The sequence below is a fragment of the Eleutherodactylus coqui genome, chromosome 11 (assembly GCF_035609145.1).
Source record: "Eleutherodactylus coqui strain aEleCoq1 chromosome 11, aEleCoq1.hap1, whole genome shotgun sequence".
In the NCBI taxonomy this organism is placed as follows: Eukaryota; Metazoa; Chordata; class Amphibia; order Anura; family Eleutherodactylidae; genus Eleutherodactylus; species Eleutherodactylus coqui.
In genome coordinates, this window is record NC_089847.1 from 37,446,746 (window position 1) to 37,466,390 (window position 19,645).

Sequence of the window (19,645 nt, forward strand, 5' to 3'; positions counted from 1 at the left end):
TTTGAGAAGGAGCAGTTAGCCTCCACCTCCCAAGCTATGTTCTCATTGGTAAGAAGGGTCACAGCTTTGGTGTACTGAAAACAAACTTCTTTAATTTGTCTCTACCCCCTCCATTTGTCATCAGAAGGCCGTCATATACATTAATTGGTTGGACCTGTGATCTAAAATACATACAACCACTAACCCGCCAATCAAAACCAAATACAAGATGGGCCTCATCTTTATTTGTTGCCTATGAGGCTTGGATGTGGCAGCGTCTTGAAAACGCACCTTGGATTGACTTGTAAATTATGAGAATTTCACTGGAGAAAGATTGGTATTTAAAGTTCCATTGGCTATGATACCATTAGTGGGTATTGTACAACTTCTGCAGCCTACTCTCATGCTATATTTTGGTGCTAATTTTTATTTTAGCATTTGGTTTTTCTCAATCAAAACCAGAGGCATAATTGCCTTGCTTGACATCAGGAGCATAATCAGATACCCAGTATGTCATTGCTGCTGTTGGGGATTGTTAGCAGCTGTGTCCTTGGGGCCCCTGTAGAAGAATGTCTTAGAATAACAACTGAGGTAGAGCACCCTGCAATACAAACGTATTGCGCAAGAGTTCATATTTAATGGGTATTATGGTGTTAACACATGTTTTTAGTCTTTATACACAGGTTTAGTTGAAACTGATAATTGGTTGGCATTTGACCACTGGAACTTCCTACGGATTGCAAGAATGGGGGAACCATATCCACCCTATTTGGCAGTTCAAGGCACATTGTTCTATATCTGAAGTGTAGTGGTGAATGAAGCTTCTGGTCACACATGCGCAGCACATGCTCCATTCCTCTCAATGGTGCAGGTAGCTAGGTGAGCTTAGCTCTCTGCCCCATTGAAGTGGATTAGTGCCACTTTATTAATGGTGACCATGCAGGCAGAAATAGACAAGTGCTGTGTTTCACTGTATGTGCTTTTAATTTCAATAGTACCCTGAGGAGCATGAATGGTCTTATAAGTATGCTCACTCACTCGTCTTCTAGGTGCTCCCCCTAAGAAGAAATATATAGTTCCTAATCCACATCAGAGCCCTTCTGCTAGCCAAGTCAGAAACCTACTACCCAAATAGAAGGAAAAAGTACCCTGAAGCAGCTGTCAGCGTATGGTTTCTGGTCTTGGCTTTCAATTCCCAGTCGTTATTGCAAGGCTTGTATAAACAAAGTGACAAAGACCTTTTAATGCTCACCACTATGCTCCACATAGCATATGCTTCATGCTTGGTCAGACTTCTATCCAGAGGCAGCTTCACTGCCCAGTCTACGGCGGCTGTACATGCAGAGTAACTTTAAAAAAAAATCTTTGCCTTTATTAAATTACTGCGTGTATAGCAGAGTCAAACTGGACGCGTCTCGGTCCAGGTCGCACTGAAACGCGTCCTGAGTTTGGGGTCTGCTGTTCAGGCACTAACTTCCTTAGTCAGATCTCATCTGGAATACTGAGTATAGTTCTCTGCACCCCACTTTAAAAAGACATCGACAAACGAGCAAGTTCAGAGAAGAACTACTTAGATGGTGAGCGGTCTGCAAATTATGTCTTATGAGGAACGGTTAAAGGACCTGGAAATGTTTAGCTTGCAAAAAAGGCTGAGAGGAAACTTAAAGGGGTTGTCCCGCGCTGAAACGGGTTTTTTTTTTTATTCAATAGGCCCCCCGTTCGGCGCGAGACAAACCCAATGCATGTGTTAAAAAAAACAAACGTTTAGTACTTACCCGAATCCCCGCGCTGCGGCGACTTCTTCCTTACCTTACTAAGATGGCCGCGGGGATCTTCACCCACGATGCACCGCGGGTCTTCTCCCATGGTGCACCGTGGGCTCTGCGGTCCATTGCCGATTCCAGCCTCCTGATTGGCTGGAATCGGCACACGGGGCGGAGCTACGAGGACCAGCTCTCCGGCACGAGCGGCCTCATTCACCAAGGAGAAGACCGGACTGCGCAAGCGCGTCTAATCGGGCGATTAGACGCTGAAATTAAACGGCACCATGGAGACGAGGACGCTAGCAACGGAACAGGTAAATGAATAACTTCTGTATGGCTCATATTTAATGCACGATGTACATTACAAAGTGCATTAATATGGCCATACAGAAGTGTATAACCCCACTTGCTTTCGCGGGACAACCCCTTTAATAGCTGTCTACAAATATCTGAAGGGCTGTCACAGTGCAGAGGGATCAGCCCTATTCTCATTTGCACAAGGAAAGACGAAGCAATGGGATGAAACTGAAAGGGAGGAGGCACAAATTAGATAATAGAAAAAACTTTCTGACAGTGAGGGTGATCAATGAGTGGAACAGGTTACTATGGGAGGTGGTAAGTTCTACAATGGAAGTGTTCACACAAAGGCTAGACAAATATCTGTCTGGGATGATTTAGTGAATCCTGCACTAAGCAGGGGGCTGGACCAGATAACCCTGGAGGTCCCTTCCAACTCTACTATTCTATAACTTGGTAGTATCCATGCCAATTTTGTGTTACCACATGATGGTCTGTCATAAATGGTAAGTCCTGTACATACACTCTTCAAGAGAGCTGCGGATAATTGGCCGAGGACAAATGGTAAGCCTCAGGTAGTGTCTATGGGCTTGACTAATAGGATGGTTTATTAGTCCATTCATACCACGAATTAAAGATTAGTGAAAGCTACAGACTGTCTAGATCAGGGGTGTCAAACTCATTTTCAGCGAGGGCCGCATCAGGCTTATGATGACCTTCAAAGGGCCGATTGTAAGGCCACCTGCAGGTGGCCGGTTCGGATCCCGCTGCGAGAATTCTCGCAGTGGGACCCGACCCGCATCCCTGCAGGAACCAGCGCGGTACTTACCTGCTCCAGCTCTGTGATGTGCCAGCTGCCGGGCAGCTGGCGCATGCGCAGAGCAGAGTCAGCGGCAGGGGAGCAACATTTCTGTGCGGGGCTCAGAGCCCCGCACAGAAATAGACCATGCCGCGATTTGTTTTCTGCGCAAGATTTCGTGTGGACAAATTTCTAACGCAATCCTATGGCAGCTTCCACAGGCGGAAAATCCGCCCGTGTGCATGGGCCGCGCAAATATGTGGTAAATGAGCAGGAAACCTGTGTATTCACTGCATATTAGCGCACCATCTCAATGGGCCCATCTACGTTCCTTTTTGCAAATGCAAATATACAGGCATAAGCGATTTTCGATAGCACAAATACGCAGCGTATTTGGGCGACCGAAATACAATTACACCCATGTGAATGAGCCCTAATAGTGACCCTGATAGTGGCCCCAGTAAAAAGAATGACCCCCACAGTGGCCCCATTAGTAATATTAACCCCCTCAGTAGTAATACCCCCATAGCAACGTTAACCCCCCCTCAGTAATAAGCTCCCCTCAGTAATAGTAATAGGCCCCCCCCTCAGCAATAAGAAGCCCCCCCAGTACCAAGCTCTCCCCCAGTAATAAGCACCCTCAGTAACAATAATAAGCCCCCCCCAACCCATATACTTACCTCCTCCATGCTGTCACTGCTGCTCCTCCTCGCGCTGATTCCGGATGCACTCTGACGTCAGTGTGCAGCCCGGCACGCTTCCTCCCCGAGTTCTCTCCTGCAGAACTGAAGAGCAGGGGACTCAGGAAATAGGATCCTGGCTGCACACTGACGTCAGTGTGCGCCGGGATCAGCGCTGCCGGCGTGATTACCAGCGGGGAGCTGCGGCACCCCAGCTGGTAATTGCTGCAGTGGTGAGCGGCGTCGGCACGCCGCGGGCCACATAACACGAGGCAGTGGGCCAGATTCTGCCCGCGGGCCTTGTGTTTGACACGTGGTCTAGATAATAAAATTTTCACCATATTGGGTTTGGCTAATCAAACCAATGCAATTCAAGTATAATTTATTGTTGTTATTAACTAATCCACAGTAGTGCTATATTACCTTACAGCTGCCTAAGGTGGCGTATGCCAGTATGTTTTGTACTTTGTCAAACTTAGATATATATTCTCATGTATTAAACACCTGACTACAATTTAGAGCAGAAAGGAAATCCTGCCAGCTAGATGAAACCTGTGATAGACCTTCCACCCTTCTGAGTAATAGTGAAGTAATAGCTCTGGGAGCATTAATTTTGGGTGTTTGGGGGTAAGCAATAACTAATGACAGGGTAATAAATGGTATAGCATGTGATATGGCAAGAGCCCTTAACGCTACTTCACAGGCTCTTGACTCGTTACTGTTGGATGTACAAGGTACTCGGGGAGCTGCTCTATGGCACAGAGCTACAACTGATGATCTTCAATCATGGATGTGAGAAATTTGAAGGTATCTTTCAACTTTACTGATAATTCAGAACCTATTCTAAAAAGAGTCAAAAAATCAGTACAGACACCCAGGCAAAATAAAGACCAGGAATGGTTTGATCAGCGTTTCTGGTTCGGTGCATCTTGGCCCCCTCTACTCTTCAGTATACTTCATGTTGTAGTGGTAAATTATATACTTTTTTGCTGTTGCAATTAGTGCATTCAGTGCAAGTGAGGCATGTTCTGGCCTCATTTTAGATGTCTTTGTACACATATACTTCTGTTTCCTGATTATTAAATTAGATGTATTTCAATCACATCCAGTGTGTGTGTGTGTGTGTGTGTGTGTGTGTGTGTGTGTGTGTGTGTGTGTGTGTGTGTGTGTGTGTGTGTGTGTGTGTGTGTGTGTGTGTGTGTGTGTGTGTGTGTGTGTGTGTGTGTGTGTGTGTGTGTGTGTGTGTGTGTGTGTGTGTGTGTGTGTGTGTGAGATTTTGTAAGCTTCTTCAATTGCTCGAGCAATTAATGATTAATTTGGATAACTGAAAACATACCAAGTAGCGATATATTGCACGAATACCTGCAACACAATTTCCAACAAAGTAACTTTGTGAATGCCCATGACATCATTGTATAAGTGGTGTAGGTGGTTTACTATTGTAACCTGTTCATAAACATAACATACTGGAAAGAACTTCAGTAATGGCTCATGCCCACAAGCATCACAGGATACGCCCGCGGATTTATGCTGCAGGAGTACCGCCATTAAAAACAATCCTGCGAGTAATTGCAGATTTCCGCGGTCTCCATTAATGCTATATTAATGGAGAACTCCCGCGGAGTAAATCCACGGCAAATATTAGGTGACATACCCGGCTCTGCCCAAGTTAATGTGAAGAAGCCCTTAGTGAGGTCATTCAGTAAGTGAAAAATCAGTGGGGGCTTTCGCATTTATATATACAGATGTGAGGTAGATTCTCCTTAGTATATACACATAAGGCCTTCTTCACATGGGTGTGTTTTAGTCCCACATAACGGGACGAAAGTAAACCATTAATTTCAATGGTTTGTTTTCATTAGTGGTATTGTCGCCCATTAATAGTACTGGAGACAAAAGATAGGACTTGCCCTATATTTCTTGCATGTAGTATTAACTTTGTGTGGGAAATATAGAGAAGTACCTATCTTCCTGCTGGTTTTTTCAAACTTGCGCACTATGATGTGGAGTTTGGATGGCCCGATAAAACAAAAAAATGCCCTGGCTCCTGCGTTACTACGCTTTGTAGTGGCGAGTGTATTTGCACATATGCCCGTGTGTTTTTGCCCTATAGATGAGGTAGATTCTCCTCAGTATATGCAAATATAGATGGGGCAGATTCTCCTCAGTATGTACAGAAGGTGAGTTAGATTCTCCTCAGTATATACACATAGGGGTGAGTTAGATTCTCCTGAGTATATACACATAGAGGTGAGGTAGATTATCCTAAATACATAAACAGATGTGAGCTGGATTCTCCTCAGATTATACACAAAGAGGTGAGATAGATAATCAAGTTCCTACCTCTTTACTTTCCCTAGTTACATACCAAATTTCCAAGATTTGTGTTTTGATAGTGAGTTATTGTGGTTGGCCAATGAAATTCTCAAAAAGTCCTGCTTAGTACACCTCCACGTTTCTGAAAGTAGTGTGTGTGTAAAAAATAATTTCCCTAGGTTTTATAGTTTCTGAGTAAAGAACTATCTAATATATTGCAGTTTTTCATGCTTAAAATTGAATAATCAAGTTGCGACCCCTTTACTTTTCCTATGTAGGACCTAAAGAATGTTCGTGGCAAATTTCAAGTTTGTACGACACCGAGAAGTTAGAGAATTAGTGGCGAGTCAGTCAATGAGTTATTGACTGAGGGCTTTTGCTTTTATATAGATATACTCGTAATTATTAGGAAATTATAGTACCAGTGTTTCTCGTGGCACATCACACTCACAGTAGCTTGATTACCACACAAGGCAAACAGCTTGGCTCTTTCCACAGCAGTGACATCACCACAGGTCCTTCAGCCCATCGGATCTCTGTGGTGGAGGTAGGTCAGTGTGTTCTGTCAGGACTGCTGAATTGTGTCTGACATAGCTGTTTAGTTGTATTCTCATTTTGTTCTTTTTGTCCTTGCCCTTTCAAGCGCCCTAGCTGTGTTGTTCTTCTGTCGGTCAGACATTGTGTTTTATATATGTTGTAAGACCATCGATGACGTCACCAGGGGGTGGGGCATAAGAATCACACACACACATACATACTCACAGACTAGTGGTTGTTAGTAGTTTGACTAGCTGATATACCCGGCTTTGCCTGAGTAAATTTGGTACAGGTTTTTATATGTTGTTCGCACTGAGAATTTTATGACGTTTTTACTTCAGAGGAACTGGGAAATAAAATATGTATACACATAGAGGAGTATTAGATTCTCCTCAGACTGCATGAACTGTTGTCCTTCTGCAGAATGTGCCCCCCTACCACTCTCCTCACTTTTTACTCTTAAAGATAACGCCTATTTTTATTCAGATTTACCCCCAGACTGGAGATTACAGCCCCTTTATATCTGCAGTTCAAGGCCGCTCTCTTCTACTCAGTAAATGCACACAGAGGTGACTAATTCTTTTTAGTATATACACATAGAGGAGTATTAGATTGTCCTCAATATATACATCTCGAGGTGTATACATGTCGTAGGCTTTAAGGATTCTGAGAAAAGAACTATCTCATGTATTGCAGATTTTTTCATGCTTAGAATTGATTATTGGAGTTGTGACCCCTTTACTTTTCCTATGTAGGACCGATAGAATGCTCGTGCCAAATTTCACGCTTGTACGACACCGGGAAGTTGCATAACATAGGGGGTCACTTTCTTTTGCACTTAGAATTGAATAATTAAGTTGCCACTGCTTTACTTTTCCTATATAGGACCTTAGGAATGGTCATGCCAAATTTCAAGTTTGTACAACACCGGGAAGCTAGAGAATTAGATTAGGTATATAACATAGGGGTGCACTTTCTTTTCTACTTAGCATTAAATAATCAAGTTGTGACCCCTTTGATTTTCCTATGTAGGACCTAAAGAATGGTTGTGCCAAATTTCACGTTTGTACGACAACGGGAAGTTAGAGAATTAGATTAGGTACATTTCATAGAGGTGCAGTTACTTTTTCACTTAGCATTGTATAATCAGGTTGTCACTCCTTTACTTTTCCTATTTAGGACTAAAAGAATGGGGGTGTCAAATTTCACATTTGTACGACACCTGGAAGTTAGAGAATTAGTTTCAGGTCAGTCAGTGAGGGCTTTCGCCTTTATATATATAGATAATATATATATATATGGTGACCAGATTGCCTAAAATTCCCTCAACTAAACCTTGGGTTCTCTGCTGCCAGCCAGCAATGGCAAAAGCATGGGCCAACCGTCAGCTACCCATAAGATGTTGGCCAGGTCATTATTTTCAGTTACTATACCCTAGAAAAATAGCAACTCCCTACACTAGGTAAAAACAGATGGCAGGTTTCCTTTAACCCCTTAGTGACCAAGCCTGTTTGCGCCTTAATGACCAGGCCAAATTCTGAAAACACATTGGAAAAACTTTAGTATTTTTTAACCATTTAGAAGATTGTTAGTGAAAAACAACTATTTGTTGTATGATATGCTTCGGGGGTCCAAATTCAGTTAGAGGAGATGCCGAGCTTGGGAAATAACTTTCCACCACAACACCACTTAGCTTGATCAAAGTTATCTGTTTTTTGATTGAGAGGCAGCAGTTTTTGTAGAGGCATATGCTTTGATGACAATAGTTTATTTAAATTCATTTATTACCATTGGTCGATAAAACATAGACACAATATTAATATGCAATATAAGGAATTTAACGTCTAAAATGCCAGGCAAATGCACGCAAGCGCAGAAGAATCATACATTATTAGCTTCTCAGAAGACAAAAGTACAGTAATTCTAAACAATAACTTGCTTAGAGAGAGTATTTTGGAACATATGTGAACAGCGAGAAACATGTCATCTTGACCCGCTAGCCAGTCTAAATGCTACATAGCTATCTCCTGCAGCTCTGGCCTCAGTTATTTACTAAAGGCTACTTGGGTAACTATTTAATATCTAAAGATCCTCAGGAAAGAGGACAATGAATATAATGAAAAGAGGCATATAAAATGGCTATGCATAGGATAGAACATGGAGTCATATTCATTTCAATAACCATGACATACAAATTTAACATTATTATTAATATTTTGAGAAACATTTTGTTTTCCTACACCAAGCCAAGATTCCAAAGTCTCATAGGTGTCAGAATGATAGATATATCCACAAATGACGCCATTTTTAAAAATACACATCTTAATGTATTCACTGAGGGGGTCAGGAGTATTTTGACCCTACAGTTTTTGAATGAATCTAAGCAAAGCAAAAGGAAAAAATATCACAATTTTCACTTTTTTGGCAATTGTGTCATTTTAAAAACAGTTTTTTTTGTACAGCACACATATGAATGAAGACTTTCACCCCAAAATGGATATTCCTGTTAGTTCTGTGTTCAGAAACATACCCATTATGGCCCTAATCTTATGTCCATATATACACAATGGGGCCCAAACCGAAAGGAGCATCCAGTCGCTTTCAGAACAGACATTTTGCTGGAACGTGCTGTAGGCCCCATTGCACACTTGTAGAGCACTTGAGCGGCCAAAATGATGGAGAACCCCCACAAATGACCCCATTTTGAAAACTAGACCCCTTAACGAATTCAGCTAGGAGTGTACTGCATATTTTGACTCTTCAGTTTTTGAATGAATCTTAGCAAAGCAGAAGGAAAAAATTATGATTTTAATTTTTCTGGGAATTATGTCATTTTAAAAGCAGTTGTTTTTTTTGTACAGTACACATAAATGAAGACTTCCCCCCCAAAATGGATACCCCTGTTTGTCCTGTGTTCTGAAACATACCCATTGTAGTCCCAATCTACGTATAGGAGACATGGTTAAGCCTATAATGGAGGGAACACCCATTGGATTTCAGGGCACAACTGAATAAATTCCAAACCCACCCCCTTCCCCGCCGTTTTTGGCATTCCCTAAATCTTAAATAAAAGTAATAATGTAAACTGTGTGGTATGTGTGAAAACGGGGAATTACGGAGGCCTGGTAGAGATTGGCACATGGGGCAATAAAACCGGGTATGCCTCCTCCAATGCTTCTTGCAAACCCTATGGCCGTGTAATGTATTGCACATAACTGCGTACTCACACAGGCTTCTGCGCATGTGTCCGTCTGGGGAAGGTCCTTGGAGGATGACATGGAGGCCTTTAGTAAGAAGTTTCATTTCCCCTCACTGATTGCATCAGTGAGGGGAGATTAAACTTCAACTTTTTTTTTACCTTTACGTGATCGCCATTATCCATCGGATAATGATGATCACGTGACCACATACCGTGCCACCCCCCGTGAAATCTCTCATTTGTTAGCCAGGAGCAGGGAGATTTTAAATTACCCTGGCAATCCTTGGCTTTTGCACATGCATCTGCCATTTTGTTGACGTGTGCATGGACAGAAGCCAGGTAAGGTCTGTAGATAAATCCGGTGGCTTTAGGTACGTAATTGTATCTCCTCTCATGCATATGATCCGTGTTGGCAGATGAAACTTAAAACTTTTTTTTTTTTTACACTTTTTTTTTTAACTTTACATGATCGTCATTATCCATTGACCGGGAACCGCATACCGCAGCCTCCGGTGACATCTGCGTGCCCTCGGCTACTCATGTTAGCCAGAAGCAGATAGATTTTTAAATCTCCCGGGCTCGCCAGCATTCTGCGCATGCACCCAACATGTTACATCTGGTACACATGCGCAGAAGACGGCGTCAGGTCCTTGCTGGACCAGAACACCGCGGGACATCGCAGAGGACGGAGGTGAGTACTTTCAGCTCCCTACATGAATCTGATCTGTGAGGAGAGATGAAACTTTAACTTTTTGTTTACTTTTATGTAATCTCTGTTATGCAATGGATAAAGCTGATCGCGTGACTGGGGTCGCTCACCGCAGCCCCTATGACAACTCCAGGCTCTCAGCTACCTCGGGCAGCTGACAGCAGGGAGCTGTCACCCGCACAGATGCCGAGGCTTTAATCCACAGTGTCGGTGTGTTTTTACGGCCCTGGGGATTAGAGACCAGACACCCAGGATGTGAAAACACATATGGGTGATCACTAAGGGGTAGAGATGAGCGAATATACTCGTTTCAAGTAATTACTCGATTGAGCACCGCGATTTCCGAGTACTTCCGTACTCGGGTGAAAAGATTCGGGGGGGCGGGGGGAGGCGTGGCGGAGCGGGGGGTAGCAGCTGTCTCCCCCCCACTCCCTTCTACAACCACCCACTCACCCACGTTGCCCCCTGAATCTTTTCGCCCGAGTACGGAAGTACTCGAAAATCGCGGCGCTCGGGCGAAAAAGGGGCGTGGCCGAGTAGGTTTGCTCATTTCTACTAAGGGGTTAACATTCATGTAAAATGTGCCGTGAACAGCCCCCTAGGAAGGTTGAGAACTCTGGCTTCGAAGAGGAAACACTTTCAATAAAACACAAGGCTTTATTTATCAAAAGTATTGCAAAGGAAAAGTGCAGTAGTTGACCACAGCAATCAATCAGGTGCCAGCTCTTATTTTAGGGAGAGATGTAGGCAAATCAAACCACTTTGATTGCTGTGAGCAACAACTCCATGTTTCCTTTGTACTATTTCTGATAAAGCTTAACTTGCTTTTACAAGTATCATATTATTGTTTTCTTATGGTTCATGTTTTCATCTTGCCACCTATTGCTGCACAATATGGGAATTTTCAGGAGATGCTGCCCTTTCAAACTTCTTCTTCACAATCTATCGTTGTTTTGTCTATTAGGTGATCAACCTGGATGGCCTCTTTCGCTCTTGTTAATGAAAGAGAATAAGGCAATTCTGATGACATATTTTGCTAGAATTCAAGGTCCATTTGCATGAAGGTTTTTATAGTGTTAGTAAATATAACACACTGTATTAAATGCAGTCTTTCCTTATCATATATGCCTTGTGCTAATTGCTGTCATAAAGCATTGTGTTTGATCACCTTGTTCATCATGCAATACACAACCAACAAGGCTGAATGTTCCCTTTTTTAGAGGATACAGAATGGTAAGGTTTTTAATTCCTCTCTGTCCTTTGTTTTATTGGACACCCATGCAGCATTGGTTTGTGCCACCAAAGAATCGTCATCTGGCATTGTGCGTCTACTTGAACAGGGAAAACCCACAACACACTCCTGAATGGTCAGTATGGTTTTGGACTGAGGTTTCGTATGTCCATATGCTTACTGTAAAGCAAGTCTATGACCTGTGAGAAAAGCTGCAGCACAGGCAAGTTGACTGCCCATAATCATATACAGAAAAATTAAAAAATACAATTACAAAAGTAAAAACAGATTAAAAACCAAGAATACTTCAGTATATAGCTTTTATTGTAGGTTATACACTCCCTTTTAAACATTACAGGGTTTATGCAAAGAACATATATAGTGAGCTCTTATGTGGTATATAGAAGCTCACTTCCATTACCTTATTCCCACTGGCATTATACGTTACTTTTTATCTTTGGGATGCCTCGGACTCCTAGAACTCAACTAAAACTATCCGTAATGAACATATTTTCTGCTCATTTTCTACTTATTTACAATGGAGCATAAACAAGTTTTATGCATTTAACCCCTTAATGACATGGCCTATTTTGGCGTTGAAGACCAAGCGATTTTTGGTATTTTTCCATCTTCATTTTTCAAAAGCCATAACTATTATTTTTCCGTCGACGCGGCCGTATAAGGGCTTGTTTTTTGCGTGGTGAACTGAAGTTTTTATCGGTGCCACTTTTGGGTACATAGGCTATATCGTAAAATTTTTATTATTTTTTTTATAACAGGGAGAGAAAACGCATCAATTCTGCCATAGATTTTTGTATTGTTTTTTATAGCGTTAATCATGCAGCATAAATGACACACTAAATTTTTTCTGGGGGTCGGTATGGTTACAACGATACCAAAATTCTTATATTTTTTTTAGGTTTTTACACTTTTTTGCAATAAAAACCCTTTTTTTTGGAAATTTTTTTTTCTCTATAGCTGCATTCAAAGTCCTGTAACTTTTTTATTTTTCTATATACGGAGCTGTATAAGGGCTTTTTTTTTTTGCGAGACGAGCTGTAGTTTTTGTTGGTTCCATTTTGGGGAATGTACGGCTTTTTTGATCACTTTATTGCATTTTTTGGGAGGCAAAATGCTAAAAATGAGCATTTTGCCTCTGTTTTTTAGCGTTTTTTGTTACGGTTTTTGCCATACAAAATAAAAAGCATGTTCAACTTTTTGTACACGTCATTACGGACGCGTCAATACCCAATATGTGGGGTTTTAATTTTTTTTACCTTTTTTTATGCTAATATTAGAAAAAGCATAAAAAAAAGGGTTTTTTTACATTTTTCTTTTCTTTTTTTTTACACTATTTGAGTCCCTCTAAGGGACTTGCAGCACTATGCCTATGATCGCTGTCATAAGGCATGGCAGAGCTACTGCTCGGCCATGGCTTATCGCTTATACAGCGATCATAGGTATAGGCAATACATGTTGCCATGGTGACAGGCCGGGCTCTTGTGATGATATCGCGAGTGCTGGCCGGAGACACAGAGGGAGTGCGGTCCCTCTGTGAACTCTTTCCCTGCCGCAATCTACTTAGATCGCGGCAGGGAAGGGGTTAACAGCGGGGGCGCATCTTCGATGCCCCCCCCCCCCCCCCGCTGTTGCAGCGGGACACCGGCTGTGACTGACAGCCAGCTCCCGCTGCGGGATAGCGCGGGATCGTCCTGGGGCGGGAAGGGGTTTCAGAGCCATTTTGACCATATGAGATTTACTTGGCTTTATGTTCTTCTCAAAAAGTCAGTTTTTCAGTCAGCGTAATTTCTGTGTAACGGATCGTATCCCACAAGCTCTTTAAACCCTTAAGGGCATGGCCTATTTTGGGCTTAAGGACACAACGATTTTTGGCGGATTTTTCAAAAGTCATAACTTTTTTATTTTTCTGTCGACGCCGTATAAGGGCTTGTTTTTTGCGTGGCGAGCTGTAGTTTTTATCAGTGCCACTTTTGGATACATTGACTATATTGTAAAACTTTTATTATTTTTTTTATGATAGCGGGGAGAGGAAACGCATCAATTTTGACATAGATTTTTTTTTTACAGTGTTAATCATGCACCATAAATGACACAATACATTTTTTTGCGGGTCAGTATGGTTACAACAATACCAAAATTCTTCCATTTTTTTTTTAGGTCTTTCCACTTTTCTGCAATAAAAACCCTTTTTTGGAAATCTTTTTTTTTTTCTAAATCGCTGCATTTAAAGTCCTATAACTTTTTAATTTTTTTAAGTACGGAGCTCTGTGAGGGCTTATTTTTTGCGAGACGAGCTGTAGTTTTTATTGGTACCATTTTGGGGTACATACTTTTTTTTTATTACTTTTATTGCGTTTTTAGGGAGGCAAAATGCTAAAAATTAGCATTTTTCCTTAGTTTTTTTAGCGTTTTTTTAAAACGCTTTTTTCCGTGCACAGTCAAAAGCATGTGCAAATATGTGGGGTTTTAAAAAAAATTTTCACCTTTTTTTATGCTAATATGAGAAAAAGCATAGAAAAACGTTTTTTACATTTTTCTTTTTTATTCATTTTTCTTTTTTTTTTTTTAACAGTTTGTGTCCCTCTGGGGCACTTTCAGCACAGCACTGATGATCGCTGTGATAAGGCCCCTGCCATGCCTTATCGCTTATACAACAATCACAGGCTATAGCAATACAGGACGCCAGTGTCTGGCGTCCTGTTGCCATGGTAACCAGTTGGGCTCTCTGTGATTATATCGCGAGAGCCCAGTGACATCACAGAGGAGCGCGTTCCCTCTGTGAACACCTCCCATGCCGCGACCTACATAGATCGCGGCAGGGAAGAGGTTAACAGCGGGGGGCGCATCTCCGATGCACCCCCACTGTTGCAGCGGGAGGCCAGCTATGACTGACAGCTGCCTCCAGCTGCAGGATAGCGCGAGATCATAAGTGATCTCGTGCTATCCCCAGGACATAAGTTTACGCCCTGTTGCAAGAAGTACTCTGCTGCCAGAATGTAAACTTACGCACTGGAGCGGGAAGGGGTTAAAGAGAGACTCAAAAGCCCTATCACATTACTGCTGATAATTAGAGGCTCCTGTCACCTAGCTGTAATGAAGGAGATTATATTTCAGCCTCTTGACTGTATATTTATAGTTCTGTAGTTTATTTAATATAGAATACAGAAAGTAATGTCAGTGTCCTCTCAGCAGGTAGAGATGGTACAGGCTGTAGCTGCTCATGAAAGGTGCTGATTCATCATGGGATTGATAGCATAGAATAGTGAAAGGTGGTATCTTATAAGCATCAGATAGGGGGCTGCACTACATGGAAGTGACTGCAATATACATAGTGTGAAAAACAATCAGTTGAGGAGTGGCCCTTTAAGTAGGACCTTACAAAATAAAATTATTTGGGGTCTCAGTCATTTATGTCCATATACTAATACTAATCATGTAACTTTTGAGTTTACCTGTATGCAACTCCAATATCCAATGTTGTGATGTGAGAGAAAGTAGTATAACAAATGCACCATTGTATTTCAGTAATATCTAAAGGGCATGTAATATAATATTCACTACAAAGCACATGGGTGCACTGCTGATTTACAGTCTTTGAACATAGTGTGTCTTTTTGTTGATAAAGTTCTCTTCTTCCATGCGTTAACCAGTATTTTAAAGCAACATTTTATTTGATTTTTTCCAGTCACAAAACACAAAGTGTTGATGATACTATTACTAATAGCTATACACTCTACAATATAGTAAAGAGCAATAGCATACCTCTCTCGTAACAGCAGACCGGGGAAAAAATCTCTTACAATGGCATAACTATAAAATGGTGACCAGCACAGAACATAAGCCAAAAGCACCGCAATCAACAGCAGGACACTTTTTTTCCTAGCTTGTAGTTGGCCCCGGAGCTGTTGTGTCTGTTCACCTGGTAAGCTCTTGAACCAAAGCTCATGACTAATGCGGATATAGCACATGCTCATAATGAAAACAGGAATTACAAATTCCACAGCCAACAGAAAAAAAGAGTAAGACTTATAGTACAGAGCTCTATCAGCAGGCCAAATCTGCCCACAGAAAACCTTCCCTCCAGAACTATCAAACACAGCTTCTGTAGCAAAATAAGCTGTGGGAGCGGCAATCACAGTAGCAGATGACCAAATAAGAAATAAAACTCCACAGGCTGTCTGCAACTTCATACGTGGCTTCAATGGGTGCACAATTACAAGGTATCTACAAAAAAAGAAACAATTTTAGCAATTATAGGAATTTGCAGAAAACATTACACAAAATTACATCCCGCTTTACAGGTGTTGTGGAACTATTTGCTTCTTTGGTGAGAAGCTAATATACATTATGTAACCACGTGGCTCACCTGTCTATAGCAATGGCGAGAAGTGCATTAGTTGAGACATAGAGAGAAAGCATCCTCAAATAGATGACCGAAGAGCAGATTATATGACCAAAGGCCCATGACTGTTCACGGACAACATAATAGTCTATCTCGAAAGGGCAGCAGATTACAGCTACTAGAAGGTCAGATACTGCTAAATTGGCAATCAGAATATTAGTCACATTTTGCATGTTCTTGTACATCACCAAGTTCAAGATGAAAAACAGGTTTCCTCCTCCACAGATTAATATGACACAAACAAGAGTCACTCCAATGAACAATCTGACCATAAAAGGGATGTTTTCACTTGGTTTAGGATCTTCTTCAAACCAGAAATAAATGTTCTCTAGACTTTGATTCCGCGAGTCTGCCATTGATATGGAACTTCAGATGTTGGTTTGTTCTGCTTGTCCTTTTTCAAATTTCTGCCTGTGGGAGTCAATGTACAACTTAATTTTTGCAACTAAAAACTTTTAGTACGTTAGAAGTTGAATTGTAAAAAACAAGAAGTGCCTATTGTTAGTCTGTGCCTGTTTAAAGCCCAATCCACTTACAAAACTAATTTTCTGTAAGCTAATAACATTAACCTCTTAGTGACCAAGCCTGTTTGCCCCTTAATGACCAGGCCACATTTTGGAAATCTGACATGTGTCACTTTAACATAGAATAACTCCGTAAAGGTTTTGCATATCCAAGTAATTCTGACATTGTTTTTTCTCCACATATTGTACTTCATTTAGGTGGTAAAAATAGACAGAATTTGTGGATATTTAATAAAAGCGCCAAAATTAGGAAAACTTTGAAAAAACTGTCACTTTTTCACATTTTCAACTGTGATGTCAAATATGTGCAAACATACTGTACACATTTTTGATAAGATATATATGTCCATCTGTTTACTTGGAAGCACATTGGGAAACTTTAGTTTTTTAAAAATAATTTAAGAGATGTACCAATTAACATTGTTAGGATTTTGAGGAACATTTTGTTTTCCTACACCAAGCCAAGATTGCAAAGGCTCATAGATGTCAGAATGATAGATACCCCTACCATTTAAAAAATATACATCTTAATATATTCACTGAGGGGGGTCATAAGTATTTTTACGCTATAGTTTCTTTTTAGGAGATAATGCAATTTGGAAGAGAAAAAAATAAAATTTCATATTTTTTACAAATATATCATTTTAAAGACGGGATTTTTTTCTGTAGTGCACATGAAAATGAGGATTTGCACCCCAAAACGGATATCTCTATTTGTTCTGTGTTCAGAAATATATGCGTTGTGGCCCTAACCTTCTGTTTGTATGCACAACAGGACCCAAAACGAAAGGAGCAGCCGGTGGCTTTCAGAACAGCCATTTTGCTTGAAAGTGTTTTAGGCCCCATAGCACACTGGTAGAGCCCTTGAGTGGCCAAAACTACAGAGAACAGCCACAAATAACCCCATTTTGAAAACTAGTCCCCTTACCAAAATAATCTAGGGGTCTACTGCATATTTTGACCCCACCGTTCTTGAATGAATCTAAGCAAAGCAGAAGGAAAAAATTACGATTTCCATTTTTTGGCAATTGTGTAGTTTTTAAAATAGTTTTTTTTTGTACAGCACACATATGAATTAAGACATTTACCCCAAAATGGATACCACTGTTTGTCCCGTGTTCAGAAACATATCCATTGTGGCCTTAATCTTTTCGTATGCACAGAAAGTAGTATTAAACTTTGACTTCTTTTAACTTTTACGTGATCGCCATTACCCATTGGCCTTCAATCACTGATCCAGGCTCTTGGCTACCTTTAGTAGCCAGGAGCAAGGAGATTTTACATTTCTAGGGCCCTCCCTAGCTTCTGCGCTTACATCCACTATTTTGCTGAAGGGGAGGGCGTGGCCTGACCGCGGAGAGTGATGGCAGCTTGGTGAGACAGCTCCATCACTGAGACGACCCAGCAAGCACACCACAGCGGCTAATATATAGCAAAATGGTGAAAACGAGCAGAGAAAGAACCGGAGAACACATGGGGACCCCGCGCCCGGCTAAAGGGCAAACAGATCTGCAGAGGTTCATCAGAGAACGGACCCCGCGCTCACCTCGCGCTCCAGGCAAGATGGCGCCGGCGGCCGCAGCAGCACCTCAGAGAGAGCGGGAGGGAGAATCCTCGTCGGAGGGAGATGAAGAAGAAGGCGTTTCAAGAGGGTTTATGAGGAGCCTCCTGAACAAAGCGATGAGCCCGGTGCTAGCAGAGCTGACTGCCATAAAGGAGGAGGTGAGGCACACGGGGAGGAGGGTGGAGGACCTAGAAAACACAACCTCCGCTATCACAATACACTCCACAGAGATAGCGCAGACCCTGAAAGCCCAGCATACCTACTTAAATAGAACAATGCTGCAGCAGGAAGATTTGGAAAATAGAAGTAGGCGCAGCAATGTCCGGATTAAAGGGGTCCCCGAGTCATGGGCAAGTGAAGCACTCCTCAAAGTAGTGAGGGAAATTTTTATCACACTAGTGGGACAAGAGAGAGCATCGACAATGTCCATAGAAAGAGCCCACAGAGCCCTGCGCCCACAGCCCACAAATGAAGAACCGCCAAGGGATATTATATGCAAACTACTAGCCTTTCCTGACGCGGTGGCCATCTTGGATGCCGCCAGAGGCCAGAGAGACTTGCAATATGGAGGCGTAGCGATACAAATCTTCCAAGACTTAGCCCCCTCCACACTAGCAAAGCGCAGGATACTGAAACCGCTGCTAGAGGTACTGAAATCGAGAAATATCCGATATGCATGGCTCTTCCCCTTTGGCCTGGGGGTGACATACAAAGGCAAGAGGTTGAATATTCGCTCGCCCGAAGAACTTCGCAACGCATGGCAGGCTCTAGAAATAGAGCCCATGGAGATCCCGAATTGGCTTCCTTTACCCGAGCTCCCGGCGCTGCCTAGCCTCCCAGTTCCAGAAGAATGGAGAGTGGCGCACCACGCAAAACCGCCCAGAAACAAACAAAGAAAGGGCCTCAGAGAGGAAAGCATGGGGGAAGAGACCTGAAATTTACAGGGGCGCATGAGTGAACGCCCTCGGTTAAAAGTGGAAGAGACATGAGGGGGGTGAAAAAAGATTCTTGAACTCTTCGCTTGTCCTCAAAGACTGCTAGTTCATTTGTTTATTCCCACCCATACTAACAGGGGACGATCCACCGAAAGGTCCCCCCCTCCCACTTGTTCTTTTTCAGTTATCCTTTGGACTTTACCACAGAAAACAACTCCCCAGGATTCACCTGAAAACAGGTGTGCTTGATCGTCTCACCCAGATCAGGCTTGAAGGAACAGTCCACGAAGTTATTGCTAATTAACAGTTTAATCTTTCAACGTCTCAAAGATACAGACATAGAAATCGTTTGTATCTCCTCACACAGATAGTGTGAAATTTCTATATATTTGTTACTTGTCTAGTTTGTGACCCTTCTGTTACAATTCTTTCCCCCCCCCCCCCTCCACCCCCACAAACCCCATAACTGTGTGTTGACAGGCAGGGCCCAGTCGGACCCCAACCCGCTTTATTCTCCACAGAACGCAGAAAACCAACTACCGCACACGAAGCCTGACGCAGCAGATTCCGGTAATCACCAGAAGCAACAGAAGAACCGTGAGAGATTGCCGAGAAGACAGCTCTAAACTCGAACAGTATACAGATAGATACTTGACCTTTGCTTCTGTTCTCTTTTCTCTTTTTCCACA

At 42.2% G+C, this 19,645-nt stretch overlaps 1 protein-coding gene across 1 annotated transcript; it reads right to left on the bottom strand.

Moving 5' to 3' along the window:
* Positions 1–15,088: 15,088 nt before the first annotated feature.
* On the bottom strand, positions 15,089–16,289 carry LOC136581703 (prokineticin receptor 1-like). Its single transcript, XM_066582327.1, has 2 exons — positions 15,898–16,289; positions 15,089–15,755 (listed from the first exon to the last, which is right to left on the bottom strand). Exons 1-2 carry the CDS (start codon positions 16,287–16,289, stop codon positions 15,089–15,091), a joined length of 1,059 nt encoding a protein of 352 aa, XP_066438424.1.
* Between the last annotated feature and the right edge of the window lie 3,356 nt (positions 16,290–19,645).

What these genes read in the sequence shown, in the direction of transcription:
- LOC136581703 (XM_066582327.1), bottom strand. Translation starts at nt 16,289, where the DNA reads ATGGCAGACTCGCGGAATCAAAGTCTAGAGAACATTTATTTCTGGTTT. An exon ending in CTCGCCATTGCTATAGACAG is followed by an intron (nt 15,756 to 15,897) that starts GTGAGCCACGTG and finishes CTTTTTTTGTAG; the next exon opens with ATACCTTGTAATTGTGCACC.